The sequence below is a fragment of the Mixophyes fleayi genome, chromosome 1, assembly GCF_038048845.1.
Source record: "Mixophyes fleayi isolate aMixFle1 chromosome 1, aMixFle1.hap1, whole genome shotgun sequence".
In the NCBI taxonomy this organism is placed as follows: domain Eukaryota; kingdom Metazoa; phylum Chordata; class Amphibia; order Anura; family Limnodynastidae; genus Mixophyes; species Mixophyes fleayi.
In genome coordinates, this window is record NC_134402.1 from 228,542,120 (window position 1) to 228,567,366 (window position 25,247).

Here is a 25,247-nt window from a genome sequence, read left to right on the forward strand (position 1 = left end):
TGCACATGCAGTAAGCAGAGATATATCACACTAATGAGGTGAGCACTAAAATCTTGGGGCCTGAGTCATTAAGAAGAGCAAAGCATAAAAAAGGAGTAACTTTGCACCTGGACAAAGCCATGTTGCATTGGAGGGGAGGGGTAAATTTAAAATGTGGGAACAGATTTATAGTTTGGGTAGGGCATGGCCTACCCAAACTAAATTTCCGTGTCAAAAAAAAAGATCAAGTATTTGGGTATTTAGATGACAAAACAGCTAGTATTTAACTTATGTGCAAAATAATAAACTAATTTGCAACCCTAACATTGTAACATGGTTTGTCCCAAAGAACATTTACTCCTTTTTTTGCCTACTTTCCTTAATGACTCAGGCCCTTGGTGCATAGACTTAGGAAGGCAATATAGTGATGATAAGGAGAATAGGATGGTGTTTTTAGGTAGGCATAAAACAGAGCAGAGTAGAGGACTGTGGTGCATTCTTACTTTGGAGAGTAAGGATGGAAGGGGGCGGGGCTCGGAGAATTGTGTCATTTTCACAATGACGTGAATGCGTCATTTTAACACGACGTGGGATGGTCCCAAATTACGCAATTCACAGAGAAACACGTCGTGGTGGCTCCCATCTTGCTCTCCTCACTTGGCAGTTGGCAAGATGCAGGAGAATGGCCTGCACTCTCGGGAGTCCAGGAGACCTACTTGGCATTCAGGAGTCTCCTGGGACATTCCAGGAGAGTGGGCAAGTATGCTGTAGCGTCATGCTGCGTGATACAGCAATACAGGTAGCTGTTTAACGGAGTGCTATGGAAGTCATATAGCTGCAACTAGGGGTCCAAGTGGGAATGCGGCAGTATGGAAAGTTCGAAGGTATTGAAAATTGAACGGGATATATATATATATATATATATATGTATATATATATATATATATATATATATATATATATATATGTGTGTATATATATATGTGTATGTATATATATATATATATATATATATATATACACCGTTCAATTTTCAATATATATATATATATATATATATATATATATCCCCCCTATGTAACAAGGTAGGGAGTAGGGCAGCTGTCTCATATATAGCATTGTTCTACCTGTATAGATTCAAGGAATTATGTTTCCTCCTCTGTCCTTGCCTATTTATTACAATGATCCATGTAACCTATTTTTCTCTCCTTTTGTGATTGACCTTAATCTTTGTGTGTGTGATTCCCACTTCATTTTAATTATATTTTTCTTCCTTTCTTTATACATCTATATGCTTCTCTCAGCCGCCAGCCTTTTCTTCTCTCTATCCTGTTTTATGTATATATTCACACACAGTCTCTTCACACTGTGTCTTTTTACCCTTATCTTCTGTATCCCACCTATTTCTGTCTTTATAAATTCACACTCTTTCTCACAGCCTTTCTCGCACACTGTATTCCACAATTTTTCTGTATCTCAATTTTCCTTCATCCCAATCTCTCCCTTTTTTCAACCCCCACCACTCAGGTCCCCAGCTGGCTTATGGCTGTAAGGGAAATCCCCCTTGCGTCCATACCTCTGAAGCTATGCCTAGAAGAAGCGTGCACACACTTCTGGGTATTATGCTCCCTCCTGTTATGGAAAGGGTTAATTAGATGCCTCTAGGAAGGGGGAGGGTGTTTTTCTTTTTTCTCTTATTTTTTTTTGTGCTCCCAATTTTTCGTTTAATTGTTTTGTTTTTTTGTTACCTGGAGGAGATGGTATTTCAGGCGTTTCCATGGAAACATATCCTTCTCATGTAATGAAGATGTTTGCGATAAAGACGGAAAAATCCCCTTTCTCTCCCCCGCCCCCTATCCATCCTCCAAATATACAGCTTTCAAAGGGGGCTTGCAGAGAGACCCTGTTTTTTGAGGTGGTGATGGAGAGCTCAGTGTCAGAAATCAGAGCTATGTTTGCAATTTACGTATATGTTCAGGCAAAGGAATTTCAGCTGGCACTGAAAAAGGGACTCCCAAAAATACATTTAATCTTTTTTTTTTTTTTAAATGCCTGAGACAGTGCAAGGGATAAAATCTATTTAACTATCTCTTTTCACATCGCAGAATAGCTCTTCAGAACAACGTTATATGAAATAAAAATGTAGACATCGTTTTAACAAAAAGTAGAGAATAATAAGCAGTGACAGGGTTAGGGTAAAGGAATATTAAAAATTAAATTTCAGCATTGCTTCTTGCCTCTGGTATGTGATAAAATTATCCAATATCCACTAACAAAATCCCCGACAACTCTTTAAAATCAGATAACTGTACATTGAGAATGCTATGTAATAACACTGAAATAGAAGGTGGACAAAATTGAATCTGAGAGTAGATTGTGTTTACTGTCTGCCTTTTTATTTTGTCTGTTATCAACTTTTCGCTAGCAACATGCAAATACATTCCTTCTTCTGCTAGTGTTGTTTTGCTTTGACTTGTGGCTTTAAACACATTTTAAGTCCATACCAGTGGTAGAAATGGAAATTTAGAAGTGGTGGTATGGAAAAACTCAAAGCAGTAAGAGAAGTGGGGGTATGGCATATCACCCCCCCCTTACTTCCACTGCTCCATACAATAATTTGGGGGACTGTTGGAAGCTGGACTTGTGTATGAGGGGACAGCCAGACTATCTTTTAAAGTCTAGCCATAAGAGTTTTTGTCCCTAACAGTGTCACTGTTTTTTTAATGTTAACTGCCCAGTATCATTTCTCTTTTTCTGTGTGCTGAATACAGTTTGCTGTATCTATGGGCAGCAGAGTGGCCTAGTGGCTAGCACTTCTGCTACACAGCACTGGGGTCATGAGTTCTATTCCCGACCATAGCCTTATCTGTGTGGAGTTTGTATGTTCTCCCTGTGTTTGCGTGGGTTTCCTCCGGGTGCTCCGGTTTCCTCCCACACACCAAAAATATACTGGTAGGTTAATTGGCTGCTATCATAATTGACCCTAGTCTCTCCCTGCCTGTCTGTGTGTGTGTGTGTGTGTGTGTGTGTGTGTGTGTTAGGGAATTTAGACTCTAAGCTCCAATCGGGCAGGGACTGATGTAAATGAGTTCTCGGTACAGCGCTGCGGAATTAGTGGCGCTATATAAATAAATGGTGATGATGATGATCTATTCCTCTTATGTATGCACGGAAGCCTGCATTGCACTGTGTGGGTCCTCTTGCTCTGTGTTGCTTCATGTTTTTGATGTGTTCTTGCATGGTATGTTTTATGCACTCTCAGTATCTGTCCTCATTCTGTGTATATGGACAAATGGGCAGTACAATGGGTGTTTCTTTTTTAATTCTGACCCAAGCAGCCATTTGTATTATACATGCTGCAAAACTAAGACATATTAAAAGTCTTTTCATCAATTGCCTTGTACTAGTTTATAGGTTTTTGATATTCATCTAACTGTCTCCCTGTCATTTCATCCTCAGGCTGTGCCTTCCTCACATACTGTGCCAGAGACTCTGCTATCAAAGCACAAACAGCTCTACACGAGCAGAAAACTCTTCCTGGGGTGAGTTGAATTTCGGAAAATTGGGGATGGTTTGATGGGGCAGTGCCTGCAGTAGAATTCAAGAAAATACGTAACAGGTTTAAACTACATCCAATTGCATGGCAGCCTTCTGTATCATTTACATAATGGTTGTGTGTTGCTATAGGAATTTTTAGAACTGTGAGCTATAAATCAAAGATTTCATGTGAACAGGGCATTTTATAAACATTAAGGGGTTCAATCAAGCGTGTCATAGGAGGAAAGTGATATGTGCTCAAAACTGTACTGAATGGTTGCAGTTTCAGGAAAAATATTAGGAGTAAATGGATTTCACAAAGGTTGCTGGATTAATGGAGCAGCTTCCCAGTGGGGTTGGTGAAGAATGATACAATGAATGGATTTAAAATATTATACTATACTAGGTTCAACAATAATCTAGGGGTATCTTCCTATATGTGCTTTGCAACTACACAGAAAATCTCATAAATCAACTGCTGCACTTGTAAAGGTTCTTCTCTCCCATTAGCTTAAGGCGAATCATAACCTTTATCTGGCTGTGTAGGTAGAAAAATAGGAGAATGAGTAGAACAAGTATTAATTGCAAATATCTAGGCGGATAAAGAATCAAGAGATAATATGAAACCTGGTTCTGTCTATATAATCTACAAATCAACTGCAAAGAGAAATTGGCTAAATCAGATGTACTGCTCTCTGCTGTGTTTAGCTGCTTAGTCAATGAATACGCAACTTTCTCTATGTAATTTACAGGGCAAAAAGTCTGTTGCCATGGGTGCCACAGGCCCTGCTTCAAAGTGGTGTCTTCCATGTCATGTCCATACCTGACCACAACCAAGAGTGCAGATTCCCTTGTTCTTCCATGTTCTGTCAGACGTATTCAAGGCAGTCAGAGGACCAAATGATAGCATTTTCATCCCGCAATATTACTAAACTACAACCATGTCATTTTATTATGTGTACATGTATGGAGGTGGACAGGCATGCAGTAAAACATGTTGCCCCTCCACTGTTGACATATAATAAAAATATAAAATTCATAACCCAACCTTCAAAATAATTGACAGTACATATTTCCTGTATCCTTATATTCACACATTGAAACTCATGATAACAGCATTGACAGCCTTTGCTAAATGTATAGAGAATGTGGATCTGTTACAATGTGTCAGTCAGTAATGAATACACCTGTGCTCCAGCAAGGAGATATGGAAAACCTGCACTGTTAGGGAGCCTTGAGGACTGGGTTTGGGAAACCCTGATTTAACTTGTTTTCCAACCTTACTTGATAACAGCCAATCTCAATAGGTTTTCTCTGCTTTCGCAGGTGCATGGTAACCAATGTTATCATTTTGAAACATGTGAGCAGGATATTATTTCAGTAAAGAAGAATTTCAGCAGTGGTTAGTTATGAGCAGAGATTGGACCATGCTCAGTGTAAAATTTTAGTTGGCTGTGATAATGCAAAATAGTGTGGATTTCTTTGTGATATCATACCTAATAATAATAATCATACCCCACACTTATTGAAAACCATATATTTCACAGACAACCTTCAAAATTGTCCCCTGAGTGTCCCATTGTTTTACACTTAAAATATTTGACTTGAATGTGAGTTTCTGAAACTACATAGTAACATGTATTGCTCACAATGAAACATTAGGTGACATTATCTAGGGATGTTGGCAGCACGGTGGCTAAGTGGTTAGCACTTCTGCCTTACAGCGCTGGGGTCATGGGTTCAATTCCCGACCATGGCCTTATCTGTGTGGAGTTTGTATGTTCTCGTGTATGTTTGCGTGGGTTTCCTCCAGGTGCTCCGGTTTCCTCCCACATTGGATGCTATCAAAATTGACCCTAGTCTCTCTGTGTGTGTGTGTGTGTGTGTGTGTGTGTGTGTTAGGGAATTTAGACTGTAAGCTCCAAAGGGGCAGGGACTGATGTGAATGAGTTCTCTGTACAGAGCTGCGCAATCAGTGGTGCTATATAGATAACTGGTGATGATGATGATGATGTTTCATATACATTTGCTTTAAGCACATTGTATTGACACCAGCATAGTTACACCTATGTTGGACCCAGATCAGTGCATATGAAGAAAGGTATGAGAGATCGATAATTATTTGGATCATTAGTTTGCAGACAGAATATAGTCTGCGTCTAAAATGATAACTATTCCCATAATATTTAGAAAATGTATCTGCTGTTCCTTAAATATAAGCAGTGAAAAATGCTGTAAGACCTGAATACTTGTCTAATGGAAGAAAATGCCTTGAATGAGTGAGTGAATGATGAGATTCTGTGTGTTCAAATGTCGTGACTATGCCTCAATGATTGTAATTTTCAGCAGATGAGTATGTATGTTTATTTAGTGGATTTTCAAATAAATGAATGCTTCATAAGTCAAATAATTATAATTCTAAAGCTTTAAGTTTACTACAATGATTAATACCATTCTTAAATTCATTGAATCTAATTTCTGTACTGTGTGAGACTACCTGTCATGTACCTGGTGGATAGTGTTGGAGGAGAACAACTTTCCTTGCACATCTCTCAAACACAGGGATACATAAAAATGGGAACACTCTATGTGCAGAGGAGAGTGCCAAGCGACAGGTCAATCTAATTCAAGTCAGGGCAGGCAACTCACTATTATAAATAATTTTATAGGCCAGAAGTCGAGGCAGGCAGGTCAGGTTCATAAAGCGGTAATGCAAACCAGAGGTCAAGTCATGCGGATCAGGTTCACAAAAGACAAGACAAGCCAAGGGTCAGAACACTGGCTTCAGTCAGGAGTAGCTAGGATCAGCAGTAATCAAGAGTATAGCACTCAAAGCACTGAAGATATCCAGCAATGTGGAATTTAAACTGACAAACTTAAATAATTATTCAGGAAGCTGGCATATCAGGATGATTTTGATGAAAGCTACTGAGTATTCTGGCAGAATGAATGTTACAGACAGGTTCCCGAGTGTTCTCTTAAATTAGGTACTGGATTTCTTTTAGTTTCCATCAAGAGTCAAGGATATCTTCTATCTCACATTCCTATACCCTCTTTATGATAATTGGTTTTGGAAGGTGAGGTCTTCTGCCAGCAAAGAAGTTACAAGTCACAGGTTTTAGACTGGTGGCATGAAAGGCTGGATGTTGGATGTAGGACTTATATTGTTGAAGCTTGAATTAAATAGGCTTATTTATTTTTAAAATAGAGATGGGGCCAATGAATTTTGGTTGTAAATTATTCTCCTCTGTCCTCTCATATCTGATGAAAGGATGAGCCGTTTCTGTAGCTTAGGTGCACCCTTAAGTGGAATAAATTGTGCCATTTTTGAGAATTTGTCCACCGCTACAAGAATGATATCAAACCTCTCAGAGGGTAAGAGTTTGGTAATAACATATACCAAAGGGCTTATTATGAGAGGTCTTAGAGTGGGCAAAAATGTCACAAGACCTGGCATACCTTGTGCAGTCCTTAGGCCACCAGAGAAATCTTTAGGTTAGGCTGATGTTTTTATGGATTCCAAAGTGATCTGACAAAGGATGATCATGTGTGAATTTCAGGATCTCAAATGGCAAGGATATAAAATGAGGCTTCCTTTATTGTAGATATCAATTCTCTTTCCATTTATTTTGTTGATTTTGACAGCACTGATTTTGTTCTTGTCTAAACATGTGGAAAAGAGATCTGGGGGTAAATGTATCAAGCTGAGAGTTTTCCGGTGGGTTTGAAAAACCAATCAGATTCTAGCTATCATTCATTTAGTATATTCTACAAAATGATAGCTAGAATCTGATTGGTTGCTATAGGCAACATCTCCACTTTTCAAACCCGCCAGAAAACTCTCAGCTTGATACATTTACCCCCTGGGGGTACATGTATCAAGCTGGGGGTAAATACCCCCTAGGGGTAAACTCTCAGCTTGATACATTTACCCCCTGGTTTTTCATTTCTAAATCCTGAATGGCAAGCAATAGAAAGATTGAACCCAGATAAAAATAATGCTAAATGAACTTGTTGTAGTTTGGCTCTTTTGGCAGACCTTAGGTATTTAAGGTACCAAGAGGTAGTAGCACCAACCTTACAAGGAAGCCTTAATACATAATAATTCTCATTCACATAAATCATAGTTTGTTTCAGCAGGTGTGAGGGTTTTTTTGGAAAAGAGAACTATTGGATAGAGACCATTGGCATAAGTTCTCTATAAAGGACAGCCTCAACTGCCATTTCAATGGCATCAACCTTTAGGGTCATATTCAATTAGCTTTGCGGCCCGCGTTTATGCGCAGCTGTGTGTGTAAAGTGACAATACGGTACCGCAACATTGGGGATTTTCCTTTGCAATCCTATGGGGTGCGCATGTGGTAACGGGACTCGTGCAGTCGGGCGTAATCGCGGACTGCAAAGCTAATTGAATATGCCCCTTTGAAGGATCAGGATTTGTAGAAATGGGAGTAGTGATAAAATGAGGCTTTATGGATTGTCAAACGCCTCTTGAACCTGTTGGGTCCAGCCAAGTTTATATTTTTTTTATGATATAAAGTTAAAATTGAAAAGGTCTTGTAAAATTAGACATATCTTACAAATCACTATACAGTCTGTTTGGCAAATGGGAAAGGCAAATCAAGGATTGATGATTCTTTGCAAGAAACCATATAAAAAATTGTGAACAGAGATGATGAGGCTTAGAAATAGAAGGAATTTTCTAATATATATATATATATATATATATATATATATATATATATATATATATGCATATAGACCATGGGTTCTTAAATGGTTCAATACCTTCTTCAGGTATAACCGACGATCCTAAACCTAAATTATAATTTAGGTAAACCACAATAAAATTGTATAAAAAGCTTGAAGCACATTATTTACAAAGATCTGCAAGTAGCCGCTTGTTGCATTAGCCAAAATGCATCAAAGTATGTGCAAGATGCTTGTAATGGGCTGTGAAGGTGCTTTTCTACAACTTCCAATCCTGAATCCAGGCCTGTAAGCATCATAGAGTGCAAATGCAATTTTGCATCTTGGCAAAACCATGTTGCACTTTCAAGGGGTGCATATCTCAAATGTTGGGACAGAATTCGAGCTGGTAGGGGAGTAAAAATAAAGCTGTCCAATATTTGTATTAGAACTTGTAAACAAAATTGCATTTCCACCCAAACGTGGTTTGTCCATGTGCAAATATGTATCTTCTATCTGGACTTGCTCCCAACTTTAAAAGAATTCTTTATGAGCGTTAACAGATCCAATCTACTGAGGATTTACAGCTTGTAGACTTTGTAGAAAAGTGTAGGTATGAGAGTCAAATGATATTGATTCCTGATAGTGATTATATTTATCTCCCTGTAATCCATGAAGAGCCTGAGGGAACCATCTGTGTTTTTGACAAAAGAAAATTCCAGCATCGGCTAGAGAGATAGAGGGGCGAATGTTTATTACTATAGTCCTGAAAGCATCTCCATTTCTCCACCTAACATTTCAGTTGAGTAGGCAAAAATCAATTGATCAGTAAGGAGTCAGACCCCTTTTATGTCAGACATCAAGGAATTTATGATAGGCAGGCAGAACAAGATGTATCTTATTTTCCCCTCAGATTTAGTGCACATCACTTGAGAACTTCGAGGTGGAGAACAGCAATCTTGTAAACAATTTTTTGACTTAAATGATACTTATCCAGACTGCTGGATTATGCGCTTTGAAACAAGAAAATCTGGTGATGACCGCAAGCAATGACAAACACAAGATATCAAAGCATATGAGTTACTACATGCTTTGTCCAGTAGTGGTGAGGATGGGTAAATATTCTTTGAAAACTGCTCCTGATTTGCTAAGGTAATTATCTGCTCTGATGAGGAAGGTATATTTGTTAGGCTTAACTGCAATACCATGGTCTTCATTTTTAATCTATGAAGCATCCACATGTTCCAGATTCCAGTAATGCTGGAATGTTAATTTGATGATTTTCCTTGGTACTAAAGGGAAATAGGAATATTAACATGAGAGAAATTCCCAGAAAATAAGTCATTATGGGAGTGAGGAGTTGTGAAATCCTTACTAATAGGACATGAACAAAGTCTCCGTCACTCACCACACCACACCAAGACAAAGATTTCATCTTGAATGATTGAAGGCCATAGATCATTAAATTACTTTTACAGAGGCGGTGGTCAATTTAAATTAATAGTTAAATGTGGCCCTTAAAGGAGTCAGGAACCCGCTGATCCAACCCATGTTTGAGCCCTTCTGATATCCCTAGAATGAACTGATGATTTAGTTCCACTGGATATGTACAACCCGGCTTCTAATTCCAGGATATATTCCTTTGTCAGTGGACAACCCTACTGTAGATACTTTCAGGTGGATCTTGCTGTAGCCATATGAGCCAGCTGCTTCAAGGCTCGACATAGAAAAATGTATTTATAAGTTACTGAAATGTTTGCACATATATATTTCATTACCAAAACAAACTGCACATTTTTGGTTTTAGAAGTGTCTTAAATCTTAATTATGTGCAGTATTATTAATTTATTTTTAAAAATCCCTTTTATTTCTGAACTATGGCCTATCGATTGTGTACAGAGAGTGACACAGAACTTAAATAACCCCACTGAAATATGCCCAAGAGCCAGTGGCGGATCCAGGGGGGCGATCGCCCCCCCTAGCAGGGGCTTGCTGCCGGCGGCTGCACAGTGTGCAGGTCCGTTCGGCAGTGATAATGTGCTGCCCGGCTGCTCTGATTGTGTTTTAAACACAATCAGAGCAGCGGGACAGCACATTATCACTGCCGAACGGACCTGCACATACTGTGCAGCCGCCGGCAGCCTTAGAAGTTAGAAAGGGGGCGGGGCCTAAATCACCCCCCTTAAGATCGCCCGGGGTAGAAAAAAATTCTAGATCCGTCCCTGCCAAGAGCATTGATAATGACTTCCATCAAATAAATAAAATGGTAAAAAAAAGAGTTAAGGGTCAGAGGTGAACGTAGTTATATAAACCATTTGAAAAAGTGTAGTCAAGGACTTTTCTTTACGTTTCTAAAGGTATTTAAGCATACAGGTTTCCATTACACTTTGGGAAATAAAACATTTTTCTAGCAAAGTTAGTAAAAGAAAAGAAACATTCTCTGTCTTGGATTGGGCCTATCTCCGTTACCAAGTAGCTAATTGTGGATGTTGTCCTGGTCCTGTTTATTGTGTGCTCTGATATAGGTTAAATTTTTTTATAAATGATGATATTATACAAATGCTGACAGTGCTATGCTTGTATTCATATATATTGTATTATGTTTATCTGCACCCATCACCTGTGCACAGGGGAGCCATCCATTTTGTGGGCTGAACCAATATCATTAGAATGCATCTAATTCAATTCACTATGATCTAGCAAATTAGCTTCCTCCATTGTGTGTAAACTGCAGGTGCAGTCTTAAGAAGACAGATTGAATTTGTTTCTGAGGTTTTAGATCAGGAATGGACAACCTCGTGTTCTTCAAGGGCTGCATATGCGACCTTCCAATCTTCAAAGGATCCGCACAGAGAAAGGAGGGAGAGCACATTGCGCTCCCGCCTCCTCTCCCTGCATTGTGCAGAGGAGGTCATGTGACACAGAAGTCGGCTGCCCCCAGTCTGCCTTATTCTCTACTATAACAAAGCAGAGAATAAGATAGGGAGCAGCCGGCTGGGGAGCTTCAGGTGAAGGGTCTACTGGCCCACCTGTTGCCCATCACTGTTTTAGAGAAAAAGAAAGAAAACAATATGCAACATTATTCGCCTCTGCACTTATCCTTACTAGGAATATGTCATCTTGTGGCTTTTAACATTTGTAGGTATTTATATAGCAGCACAGCTGGAATGTGTATAAACAGAAAAAGTATATAAAGCATAGAAACGACAGACTCTATTATATAATATTGATGTTGAGAGAAGAAAATTATTTATCAATTTTACCATACCACTCATTTTTATCAATATACACTGTATTGTTGTCTGGCGCTGCCTCCGCACTGTCTCTATGTGCGAGAGGCGGCCGCCTGTCTCTGCCAGTCCTCGTGTCCCGTTGCGGACGCTGCCCACCACTTCCGGGTTGCCGCGCGCGCACGCGCGTTCCCGGACGCGTCCCGTTGCATAGTACTTCCGCCGGCGGTCAGCGACGCCCATCTAAATGGGAGTGATAATCGTCGAGTGGGCGTGGTCAACCACCTGTGTGTGCGTGCTCAGTGTGTGTAACTGTAGTTTCTGAAAAATTACTTACCATAAGATGTCCAGGGACAGCACAGCATAGCTTCAGTGCATAGGACGTATCTGGATCCTAGAATGTTGGGAGCCCTATTTTGAAAAACAAGAAAACTAATAATTAGCCCCAACATTAAAATAATAGTATTCCTATTTAATAAATAAACCTATTTTTCTCCCTCCAAACAGCCCCAGCAATAAATTAAATAACATTTACGTTTAATAAATATAACCATTTCCCACAACCATCTCCGGAATTAAATAATTCATATTCACATTTAATAAATAGCCCTCACCAAACTCAGCCTCACAGTTAATTATTAGCCCCAAACCACCCCAGTGTTAAATTAAAGATCCCGTCACCTCAACTTAAATTAATAGACCCCATTATTAATTTAAAAAGCCCGATCAATAAATTAAATTGACCCACCAGCACCCCACAAATAAAATAGTACCCATTAAATAATTAACCACCACCTAAACGTCACCATTAATTTAATAGCCTAACTCCCACCCATGTACTAAGACACCCAACCTCCCTACCCTCATATCACACATTATATTAATACATCCCCCCTTCCCTCACACATTATCTCTTCCCTCATAAAGCATAGGAGCATGCAGCACACCCGCCCCCCATCCATAATAGCAGCATGCAGCACACATCCCCCCTCATTAATAGCAGCATGCAGCACACATCCCCCTCAATAATAGCAGCATGCATCACACATCCCCCCTTCATAATAGCAGCATGCAGTACACATTCCCCCTCCATAATAGCAGCATGCAGCACACATCCCCCCTCCATAATAGCAGCATGCAGCACACATCCCCCCTCCATAATAGCAGCATGCAGCACATATTCCCCTCCTCCATAATAGCAGCATGCAGCACACATTCCCCCCCTCCATAATAGCAGCATACACCCCCTTCCATAATAGCAGCATGCAGCACACATCCCCCCCCTAGATAATAGCTGCATACATCCCCCTCCATAATAGCAGCATACATCCCCCCTCCATAATAGCAGCATACATCCCCCCTCCCCTCCATAATAGCAGCATACATCCCCCTCCCCTCCATAATAGCAGCACACATCCCCCTCCGAAGCTTTTGCTTGAAGACCTACCTTTTTCTTCTTCCTTCCAGTCCAGCCGTCGCTGCTTGGCTCTTCTCTGCTCCTCTGCTGCCTAGCAACGTAATGACATCTGACGCTGAGGGTCAGAGGGCAGAGTTCAGAAGGGGGAGGAGCTGGGTGCCGGACATCATTTTGGATGCGCCGGGCGGACGGCAGTCTGATTCTGAGGTCTGTTAGCTGTAAGTAAAAAAGGCAGGTATCGGGCAGCTGCTGGCCCCCTTGGGCTTGCGCCCCGCTTCAGAGCTGCGTTGGAATAATGAGGCGCTCGTAGCTACATTTTGGCAAGGTCTAAATGAACGCATTAAAGACGATCTGGCTTCTCGCGATCTTCCTCCCGATCTGGACGAGTTGATCTCTCTGTGCATCAAGGTTCTTTATGCGCCATAGAGAACGTAACCAGGACAGGGATCGCTCTCGCCAAAATTTTCCTCACTTGGCTCCACAGTTTCAATCTCCCATAGTTTCTTCTGAAGAACCTATGCAGATTGGCAGATCTCGTCTTTCCCAAGAGGAATGTGACAGACGAATCAGAAACCATCTTTGTCTCTATTGTGGTGAATCTGGTTATCTCCTCTCTTCTTGTATCCAGAGGCCAGGAAATGCTCCATCCTAGGTGATGTTAGGGGGGTCGTCCTAGGATCCAGATCTACCACTCCCTATTCTACTAAAGATGCTGACTTTCTTATGCCTATAGTTCTACATGTAACGGACGGTCCCCAGCATGTATCAGCCTTCGTGGACTCTGGATCCGCTGGGAACTTCATATCCGCCGAATTGGCATCCAAGTTCCATCTCTCCTCTCAGCCATTGCCACAGCCTCTGGTGCTGACTGCGATTGATGGTAACAGCATCACCAATGGCTCCATCGACCGCATTAGCAGTCCAGTATGGTTGTTGGTAGGAGCTCTCCACTCTGAATGGATACGTTTCCTTATTCTTCCACAGTCCATTAATCCGGTTATTCTGGGACTACCCTGGCTCCAGTCACATTCACCACAATTCGACTGGCATCGTGCACAGGTCACCGTTTGGGGTACTTCATGCAAGCATCGTTGTCTGTCTCCGGTACTTCCTGTCAAGACTTCAATCTCTTGTTTTACCTCTACTAGTAAAATCATCCTCCCCGAAGCTTACGCAGATTTCTTAGATGTCTTTACCAAAGCCGCTGCAGATTCATTACCTCCTCATTGTCCTTGGGACTTTCCCATCGACCTTATTCCTGGCAAAAGGATTCCTGGGGTAGAGTGTTTCCTTTAGCCTTACCCGAGACTCGTGCTATGTCGGCCTACATTTCCGAAAACCTTGAACGCGGTTTTATTCGTAAATCTACTTCTTCTGCTGGTGCTGAATTCTTTTTTGTTAAGAAGAAGGACGGTTCTCTTAGACCTTGTATTGATTATCGGAAATTGAACGCCATTACTGTCAAGAACTGCTATCCTCTTCCTCTAATTCCAGAACTCGACCTCAGGGGAGCCTACAATTTGATTCGTATTCTCCAAGATGACGAATGGAAGACTGCCTTTAATACTAGGGACGGGCATTACGAGTCCCTGGTCATGCCCTTTGGGCTATGCAATGCACCGGCAGTCTTACAGGAGTTTGTAAATGAAATCTTCCGAGACCTGTTATATTTCTCTGTGTTTGTTTACCTTGATGACATCTTGATCTTTTCCCAAGATCTTCTCTCACATTGTGAACATGTCAAAACCGTCTACTAAAGAACCATCTTTATTGCAAATTGGAGAAATGCCTATTCGAGCAATCTCAAGTCCCCTTCCAGTCCCCTTCCTTGGCTATCTAATCTCTGCTACAGGATTGCAAATGGATCCCAATAACATTGAAGCCATCCTCAATTGGCCGCTACCATCTGGCCTTAAAGCCACTTAACGGTTCATCGGCTTTTGCAATTACTATCGACAATTTATCAAAAAATTTGTTAATTGCACCCATCACCTCCCTCACTAGAAAAGGGGACCTCTGAAAGATTGGCCCTAGATTGGAGTGGGGGCAGTCCTTTCCCAGGGAGACTCCGCTGGCACATTTTTTCCTTGTGGGTTGCTCTCTAAGAAACTTTCTCCCTGTGAAGTTAATTATGGCATCGGTAATAAAGAGCTTCTCGCAATCAAGCTTGACCATAATTCCCTGGAGGAATGGCGGTACCTCCTGGAGGGGGCTCTCCATCCCATCACAGTCTTCACAGATCATAAGAATCTTACTTACCTACAGTCAGCTCAGTGTATGGACCCCCAGCAGGCCCGCTGGTCACTCTTCTTTTCCAGATTTCAGCTAATCCTGACCTTTCGAGCCGGTTCCAAGAATGTTAGGGCTGGTGCCCTCTCAAGGTCTTTTGATCCATAGGATTCCTGCCCTGCTGTTCCCAGGCCCATCATCAGTCCACTTAAGGTTTTAGCCTTAACTAAGTCCTCACCCAAGACACCACCAGTTGGGCGTTCCTTTGTGGATGTGCATCTTCGTCCCAAACTTTTGTCATGGGCCCACGACTCTAAATTTGCCGGTCATGCGGGCACTAAGAAAACCATTGCCTTCTTGTCCCGTAATTATTGGTGACCCTCCTTGAGCTCTGATGTCCACAAGTTTTTTATTGCTACCTGTAATGTTTGTGCCCGCCACAAGACTCCTAGTCGACCTCCAGCTGGGTTCCTTCTACCACATCCAGTTTCAGAATCTCCATAGACAAGCATTTCATTGGATTTTGTCACAGATCTCCCTGATAGTCAGGAGTTCAACACCATCTGGGTGGTGGTGGACCGCTTTTCAAAATGGGCACACTATGTCCCTCTCAACAAGTCACCTTCAGCTTCTGAGCTCGCTCTCCTTTTTATCAACAATATCTTTTGCCTCCATGGTTGTCCCGTAGAGATCATCTCCGATCGAGCAGTACAATTTATCTCTAATTTCTGAAGAGCCTTTTGCAAACATCTTGGTATTCAACTAAAATTCCCCTCAGGCTACCATCCCCAAACCAATGGGCAAACTGAGCGGGTCAACCAGTATTTGGAGACCTTTCTCCATTGTTATTATTCAGATCATCAGGCATCCTGGATTGAATATCTTCCCTGGGCAGAGTTCTCTCACAACAACCATCAGCACGAATCCACCCACGTTTCTCCCTTCACTATCTTCGGTAGACATCCTGTCTTACCAACCCTTTCCGAGGACTCCGGTGTCTCTGTTCCCGTGGCTCAAAGTACTGTCCGTGACTTTTCCAGGATCTGGTCCCAGGTCAAAGACAGCATGTTGAATGCCTCTAACCGACACAAACACTTTGCGGATCGGCATCGCAGAACTCATCCAGTTCTTCAAGTAGGGGACAAGGTGTGGTTATCCACTTGTAATCTCAAACTCAAAGTTCCATCTATGCAATTTGCTCCCCGTTATATCGGACCCTTTCGCATATCACATACCATCAATGCAGTTACCTACAAACTCCGGTTGCCTCCCTCTCTTCGTGTCCACAATTCTTTTCATATTTCTTTACTCAAACCCTTAATTCTCATTGAGTTTTCTAGGAACCATCTTCCACCTCCCCCTGTCAAATCAGTCTTAGGAGACGAATATGAGGTTCAGCGTATCCTTGACTCCCGTACTGTTCGAGGTAAAATCCAGTTCCTAGTTCATTGGAAAAGCTATGGCCCTGAAGAGAGATCGTGGGTGGACAAGAAGGATTTACACGCTCCCCGTCTTCTCTCCAAATTCCTCGGGAACCAATCTTCCAACACGCTGTTCTGGAGAGAGGGGAGGGGGGGTACTGTCAGGCGCCACCTCCGCACTGTCTCTATGTGCGAGAGGCGGCCGCCTGTCTCCACTTCCGGGTTGCCGCACCCGCATGCGCGGTCCCGGCCACGTCCCTTTGCTAGGCAGCGGGACAGCGGTCAGTGTCGCTGACCGACAATAAGCTGCCCACCAATGAGAGACACCCCAGGGTAATATAAGGGAGACTCTGACACCATTCGGGTGTCAGAGTATTGGTTTCACCCTGCTCCAGCGTCTGTCCTGTTTGTGGCACCTGTTACTATTATTGACCCAGCTTCCACTTACCTTTATTTCGGATTCTCCTTGGTACCTTGCCGCCTGTCCTGCTTTCCTGATTTTGGCCTGTTCCTGACAATTCTTTTGGATTCTCCCTCTGTAACTTGCAACCCGCTGATTCTTACCCGGTTTTGATCGACTACGCTACTCTCTGTTCCTACGCTGGTGGCCGTCTTGGAGAACCGCGACCTGCGCACCCCTTGCAGTGACGCCCAAATTCCCTTGCGGGGGTCCCTGGTGAACACTGGATGTGCGTTAGACTCCGCGCCTCCTCGTACGGCTGTGCCAATACCAGCTAGTATCAGTTCATGACAATTGTTAATATTTGTTAATATACATTGTATTCTATGATTAATGAATTACTCTTATAGGGCCTGATTTACAGCTGAACGAAAATTGGGACTTTGTGTAGAAACAAAAATGCGTGTGCACACTTACATTTCTGCACCTGTATTTTATGCCGCTCTTATATTCAGCAAAATGCACCCATCATTTTCATAAAATTTGGACGTATTTCCAAGAGATAAGTTTCACATCTTTGCACATGAGCATCCCTGGCCCGCCACTTGAAGTGATAAAAGGCCGCGGAGTGCAAGAAACGGGCAACTAAAATACGGATGCGGTTCATGTGTCAAATTTTATGCAACCACATTTTACATGGTGCAAATGGACTTGAGAAGAACTCTACATCAGGTATATAAATTTAGCACATAATAGCAATGCTGTGTCAAAGCTATATGGGGCTGGGACTTGCAATTTGTTTGTTATGTTTAATCTTATTCACTAATTACCATTTAATAATGTTTGTATTTAAATATAATTATAGTTTCTTCAAAAAATGTTTTACTTACACCTTAGTAAGCATACTATATAGTGTTGTCCAAACCTAAACAATTACCTATTGTTTTCCATTTGCTGTATTTATATATATCTTAATTTTGATGACGATTGATCAAATCATCGTTGGCACTACAGTATAAGAACATGTACTACAATGCTATACTATTACTATTACTATTTTTTAGAATTCATTTAAATTTTTATTTGTTTGTAGTTAGAGGTCATGCTAGGTTGTGGTTAAATGCCTTGTTTTTCAAATAGCATTCCAAGAATTTGCTTCATCTTTCTTAACAATATTTCTTAGGAGGTTAGCCTTATGATTTGTTCAATTTGTTTTGCAACATGTAGAACATTTTTGAGCAAAGTGTAAATGATGCTTGGAATTCATTTGTGAATAAACTGCATCATTCTCTCGCTGTCACTAATATTTTGCCACTTGTATTTGTTCTTGTATGATTGTGTATTGTAGATAATCAAAAACTGGCATATATAGATAGAGCAATCATTCACAAGGCCTTTTTACGTTATTAGTGGATCTAGGGTAAAGAATTCATTAGTGGGCCATCATATTAGCTTACACAACATACAAAGGTTAACTTGCAATTATATACAAAAAAAACATGTACCAAGTTTTCCCATGAGAGCAGTACAAGACAAAAAACAAACTTGTTCTTTATGTTTCTATTACAGTTTATTATTATTGAAAGACGAGACTCAGCTCTATGAAAGACAGAGTCTCTCTTCTTCCGATAATATCAAGGGATGAGATAGAAGCTTTGCCCCCCTCCCCACCTTCTCCCCATGCAGTTTCTGTTACTAGGAAGTCTACGGCTAAGTCTTGGATCCTCACACAATATCACCAAGAACCAAGCCTCACCTATTTAAAAAAATCATTAATCATTAGTAATTGAAAAAATGTGTTCAAATATCAGCGTCTGCCCTATGGCAGATACACCAAAATAATACTAGTCCATCTTAATTTAACATTTCATGCCCACACCTTATAAATAATCAGTTTAACCATTTGACTGTTGCAGAACACACCGAATGACACACGCAAAGGCGCCGGCAGACCTTAGTGCGCATGTTGCGATCAGATAGTCATTTGGTAACTCGGTTGAATTATGGTTACTGTGTAGTTGTGAATCTGTTCTGTGCTTATAAATACATTAGTGTTCCATTTAGAACTAATTATGTAGTTTAACCATGTATTCAGCTGATTATAAAGAGTAATAAGGCTCTTGATCTAACACAATGTTCATACACCTAAATAGCCCTATGTGATCGTGCAGGTACACTGGTAAAGTCAAGATTCTCTATTTGTACTCTATTGCCACCAAATAGAACTTCATTATATTTTTGTGTGGCGTTGCTATGGAAACTATGGGGTGAGTGAGGCTTGCTGAAGCATGTGACCTGCTCTGGGGCAACCTGAGGCCATAAAATTAGAACGGAAGCATCAAACAGAAGCATAATGAAGCACATCTCAGCAGTCATCCACATCCTACTCCATCATCCTCTGTGAGGCTGAGGATTTTCTTCTCAAGCAACATGACAGAGGGAGAAAGATAGAGAAACATCAGTGTATGGAAACGGAAGTGAATGAGAATTGGATTAAATATAGTCTGTGTGTTGAGAGAGCAACGGAGAGAGTCCTGAGGCAGATTTTATGTCTTTCCATGTCAGTAAGGTGCTTATGTCTTATCACCATTTGCAATTCTGTAATTCTCAACCTTTTTTTGGTGCAGGATAAAACAACATTTAAACCATTGTAAAAACAGAGACCGACTTGAAGGGATAACATACCTTTTGTTGAAACCTCTTTAAATTACCATAGAATCAACATTTGATATGGTCAGTGTGCAATGGCAGATTTATTTTTCTGACCATTAAAGTAAGCTTATAGAGGTTCATCCAAAGGGACTGAGATTTTCCTATAGCAACATGAACTAATTTATACACAGATATGCAATATGCATTTTAAGCAGATGCAGTGATGCTATTGTTGACTCCGGTGGATGATCAAAATAATCTATTCAGGGTGGTGAACATGATGAGATTGGTGGATATAGACATCTGTAATGATGCAGTAGTCTGGAGTGGGCTGTCACAGACAAGGGGGTAATTGTTATTCTAACTTCCTCGGCCTGTTAGCTTGGTATCCTCTCTATGCTGCAAATCGCTAGCAATCTTCTGCCAGTTGTAGTATACATATACTGATCCAACTCTTTCATGCAGTGTAGATTAATAGTAAGCACAAGTGTTCATTTTAATTAGTCTCAAAACATCAGAAAATAATTGTTACAATAAACAGACATCCAAAATAGCACCACTTCCATATTTATCGTTATAGATCATTTTACTAGAAGCAACTTGTTATGTCTCAGTGACCCTTGGTATTTGGGCAAATTGCATATGATACAGATGTGCATGAATACCAACTAAAATGACTCTTGAGAATGATTGAATCTTATGCAGCTTAGGGAGATACACGATGAAGAGCAGAGACAGGTTAAAGCTGACTGGGATGTTGGTTGTGACTGCCAATCAGCTGTACTGCACACGGTGCAAATTCACCCTTCCAGAGGTGATTGACAGCACACCTTCCTTTATCTTACATCTACTCTCTCTGCCATTCACAATATTTCTTATCAAACTTCCTTTTACTAATCATGTCTTTACAGAGTATCACTCCTGTCCATGACCGCCACCTACTACAAATTCTTATAAACATTCCTATGAAATGCACAGCTTCATTCAATCACAAAACTTATATGGTAGATATATTGTGATTAAAGTCACCATATGAGGGCTGTTTAGCAAGAAATGAATAAACTCATTAGCAGGCCCCATACTACTCAGAAAAGTAAAGTTGATCATATATTCACAAAGCAGTCTTAATGGTACAAATGCTGTTTTTATATTCTTAGAATTTAGGGAGGCAGGATTAGAGTTTCATTAAGATTCAGAATAATTTCCTAATATAGTTCATAGTAGAGCTAGAGCTTGAGCTGTGTATGCAGAATCTTGGATTAGTACTTATAATTTTGTTGATGTTAAATTAAGGGTTAAAACTTGAATGAGTACAGACTTAGCATTATAAGGTTTGTGTGAGTTAAGGTGCTCGTACACGGGACTATCTAGCCAAATCTGTCATTAGCACAGTCAGAAAATGACCACAAACTTGGCCAGATGCATTCATCGAAAGACCACATTTGGCATCGGACTGTCAGACTATATATGATCCTTTATGTTTTAATTTATATGTTAGCCTGTACTTGTGAATATCATAATAAACAGAAAAATATGCTTTAGGCCATTGCATCTGTTGTACTATTATGTTCCATCTTTGGTATATGGAAATTGTGCATCAAGCTGTCATTGACCATCGCAAGCATAAAAAAACAGCTGGCAGGAAATATAGTGCCTATCAGCGCCAGATAGATGTATTGCTTTGCAGAATTTTGAGAGCAAATGAATTGAAGAGTATGTGACGTAAACATATATACAGGTGTTTGTAGACAATACTTTTCAGCAGTAGCATAAATAAAAGAGGTACAAAAAATGTAACTGTCAAGGATTCAGTGAGCCACATGGGACCTTGTACACTAACTGTGCTGCCTTAATAATAAATACTGGGTTGTATTCTATTATCTTGTACCACTATATACCTTACTGTGATATCATATGGTGCTTTGTGTGTAATATGCCTGCCAGACAGTACTTGATTAAGTTGGAATATGCATTGTTTTATTGCTATACACTGAAAGCTTTAGTTACATTACTGTTTTAGTCAATGTACACTTACAGACAGCTAAAATTACTTCCTTACACCTTTATTTCATTAATTTGCCCCATAATGAAAAAGCTGTAGCTATCTGAAAAGTATGTTTTTCTTAATAAAAAATATGCTTTAAAATTTATTTTGTCTCTAAATGGTAAAAATATTCCGAACAATATAAAGGCGAGTAAAAATAACGGGGTATTTATGAAAACTGATGCACCGAAAATATAAGCTGTAACATAGAGCAACCAATTAGATTCTAACTGTCATTTTTATAGCACAGTCACAATGGATTATAACCCCTGTTTTCTGTGCACTGGCTTTCAGAAATGTTGCCGTGCTTGTTTTTAAAATAGTATATTCCCTAATGACAAGTGAGATACCAGGAAAGTTTGGCTCTACAACTAAGAAGAAAAATGTGAAATATACAGGAATCTCCTCTCCCCTTTAGGTAATCTGTCGATTGTGGAAACCATGTGTATACATGCATTGTTAAAGTGGCATTGGACTCTCCAGAGTCTGATCTGTCAGCGGTATATACAACCACTCATTACAGCTTCTCCTCTCTTTGCATCTATTATGTCAACTTCTACCATTTTAGATCTACAATTATTCATTCGGATGGTAGGGGCTCCAAGGGAGTAAGCCATGATCTAGCTATTTAGATGGGGGTACTTGATCATTTGCTATCATTTTAAATTATACCATCACAACTGACTGTTTCTGTACCTCCCCAAAATCCCGGGAATGTAAAATCAGGAAAAAATTGTCCACTCCTGATCCACTGAGGTCATGTCCCAAACTACCTAACTACATTGTCATCCTGGAACTTGTGAGTGTCCTTTTAAAACTGAGCCAGTTTGGGAGCATATGAATGTTGTAGAGCACTGCAAGAACACCATACTGGTCAGAAGGATATTTTTTTTAACCTTACCTATATAGTCAGGCTTATGCATGTATCCCTCGGGGTCATCAATTTAAATAGAATTTGGGTTACTTGGAAAAACCCAATAAAGAATTATTATACAAAATAAAAAAAAAGAATGTGGACATATCACTCACTAATCACAACACCATTAAAGGTCCATCTTTATTTGAATATTTTGGCAACTGGAATTGAAACACAGCTTATTGGCAATCGAGCAATTGTTGTTATAGGCTTCACCAGATGTCCTCCACCAATATACACACTTGAAAGTAGACAGAAGCTATTCTCACTCAGAGATATTTTTAATACAAAATAGACTGTAAACATGTACCAGTGAGTTATTTCATGTAAATAATTAAAAAGAGAAACTGGAACATCAGTGAGTCTTGTCAAACCATGACATCAGTGGAGGTGTGGGTATGAGAAAGTAAAAATTAATGGACATTGTGAACAAACACGCTAATGGTTTTATAAATGCACTGCCTTATTTAAACTGGATTTTCACATTGATGCTTTTAAAAACCTAAATATTAATTTCTCTTCAATCGTCGATACTATTCTTAACGAGTGAGTACCATTCAATGAGCTATAAAGAGTAAGCTTAGCTTCTCATCTAGAAGTGTCAGTGAAGGTTAATGACAGGTGGTAAAGCCCTCTATTTTTATACATTGAAATGAAAGTTTCATGACTAGATATTCTTACAGTAGTGCGTGTGTATCCAGATGTATAGTTATAGATAGATAGTGATAGCTAGGCACATTTGGATTTTTTAGGGGCATATTCAATTCAATTAAGCGCAAAGTGGCTCTAGAACGGACCCAAAGGCACTTTGCATTACCGCAACATTGCGGATTTCCGTTTGTACCCCATAGGGTTGCGAAGGGAAATCCGCGATGTTGCGGTACCGTAAAAGCAAACAAAAACGCATAGCATGGCTTAATTGAATATGCCCCTTAATGTATTGTTTTCATAAAGAATAAAACAGCAGTTATTCTGTTAGTTTAGAACATTGTAAACAAGAATTAATGGAGTTAGAGGAAAATAAATAAATAAAACTACTTTTCGTTCACTTTTACACATAAACCAACAAATCCATAAAATAAGGACTCTGTATATCATCAACCTCATATATGATGGTAATCGGCATGAAACAGAACACAGACTAATCACCACACACTCCCTCCTGTAGTGATTGTATGAGAAGTGTGCCAGAGAGTGACAGCAGGACCAGAGGAGGTACAGGGGAGGGAGGATACTTTCTTCCCCTCTCGGTGCCTCCTTTACATCTGCTGTCAGTCAAGTGATCACATCTGATGTAGTGAGTGCAAGAGGAGATATGATTGTTCTCTATATCTATATATCTATACATAGTCTCTGTATGAGGAGCACATGTGTTGTTGTCTCCTACTATTCCGTCACCTACATGATGATCATACCTCGCACTGTCTTTCATAGTGAACTGTATCTTCCTAATTTGCATGAAATCCAAATGAAAACCACAACAGATCTGCAGGAGAATACATTTGTGATGATGAGCTTTTACTGCATTTTCTGTGCATGCAAAAAAAATTAAGAATGGCTTAACAGAAATAGGGACCTGGGGCAAAATGTGGCCGAATGAATTACAAAAAAAGGTTAAGCATGTAAATGAGATTAAAATAAAAGTAAATAGAGGTTACGTACATTTTGAAAACTATTACAGAACATATTTGCTTCATTCCATATTTAGCTGTGAAATTTTGCTAATTTCACCACCGAAATTTGGCTTATAGCGTTCCCAGTACAACCCAAACTACACCACACAGGAGAATTAATTTTCTCTAATTGTCCCAGCTCTGTTCATTCCACAAAATGCAAATTTCCAAATACTGTGCGGAATGTTGAAGCAACAGTAGAACTCAAAGGAGCAGATTGAATTCCCAGTGTTGTTCTTTAGAACAACGCGGGCTACACACTATTACTGTTACTACGGTAATAGATGCATATTATTACTGTTAGTATGGTAATGTCAACACTGATTTTTGCTTGCAGCTCTGTAAGTCTAAAGGACAACGCGGGGAATTGAATCTGCCCCAAAAAGTTAATCACGAGAACTTCACCTCATCTCTAAAAGTAAGGATAATAATATACGGTAGGATTATGCAGAAACTGGTGAATGCTACAGGTATATGATCTAAAATTTAAGGGGAGGCCTAAGCCCTACGATGTTCACTAGCCAAAAACCTCAGTAGCTATGACTGTCCTGTAACACAGCAGAATGTATTAATGTGATGCTGTAAAATAAATCTTTGTCGGTTAAATCGTGTTTCTCAGGTACACCTTTCCTACCCTCTAATTCAATTTTATTTTTATTTCACTTAATTCTTCAAAAAGGGATTTTTTACTGATACACTTGCCCCTCTCCTCCTCACTACAGCAGCATTCTCTACCCTCTACTATTCTCTTCCCTCAGCAGAGAATAATGCTTAGTGGGAAAGAATAACCTGCAGTATGAGAAACTCTTCTACTTTTCATTTATCAGACAACAGCTAAGGATGCTTTGAGCTTATCAGTGTATATAGTACCCACCTAAGCTAGACATCTATAAATTACTCATAACAATTTTTAGACAGCATTCTAGACATATAGATGGGTCAGTTTGATTTTATTTCCCAATACATTCGAATTAGCACCAGGCTGCATTTAACAATTGTTTAATCAATGAGTGTTTATAGATTAAGAGTCGGTAGATGAAAAAGCAACCTCTAGGGGTTT

At 40.1% G+C, this 25,247-nt stretch overlaps 1 protein-coding gene across 1 annotated transcript in view; it reads left to right on the plus strand.

Moving 5' to 3' along the window:
- CELF5 (CUGBP Elav-like family member 5) overlaps positions 1–25,247 on the plus strand; it is a 97,313-nt gene that overhangs the window by 40,124 nt on the left and 31,942 nt on the right. The window contains exon 2 of the mRNA XM_075206540.1: positions 3,439–3,521. Coding sequence (XP_075062641.1) covers positions 3,439–3,521 — 83 coding nt within the window. The remainder of the gene's footprint in view (positions 1–3,438; positions 3,522–25,247) is intronic.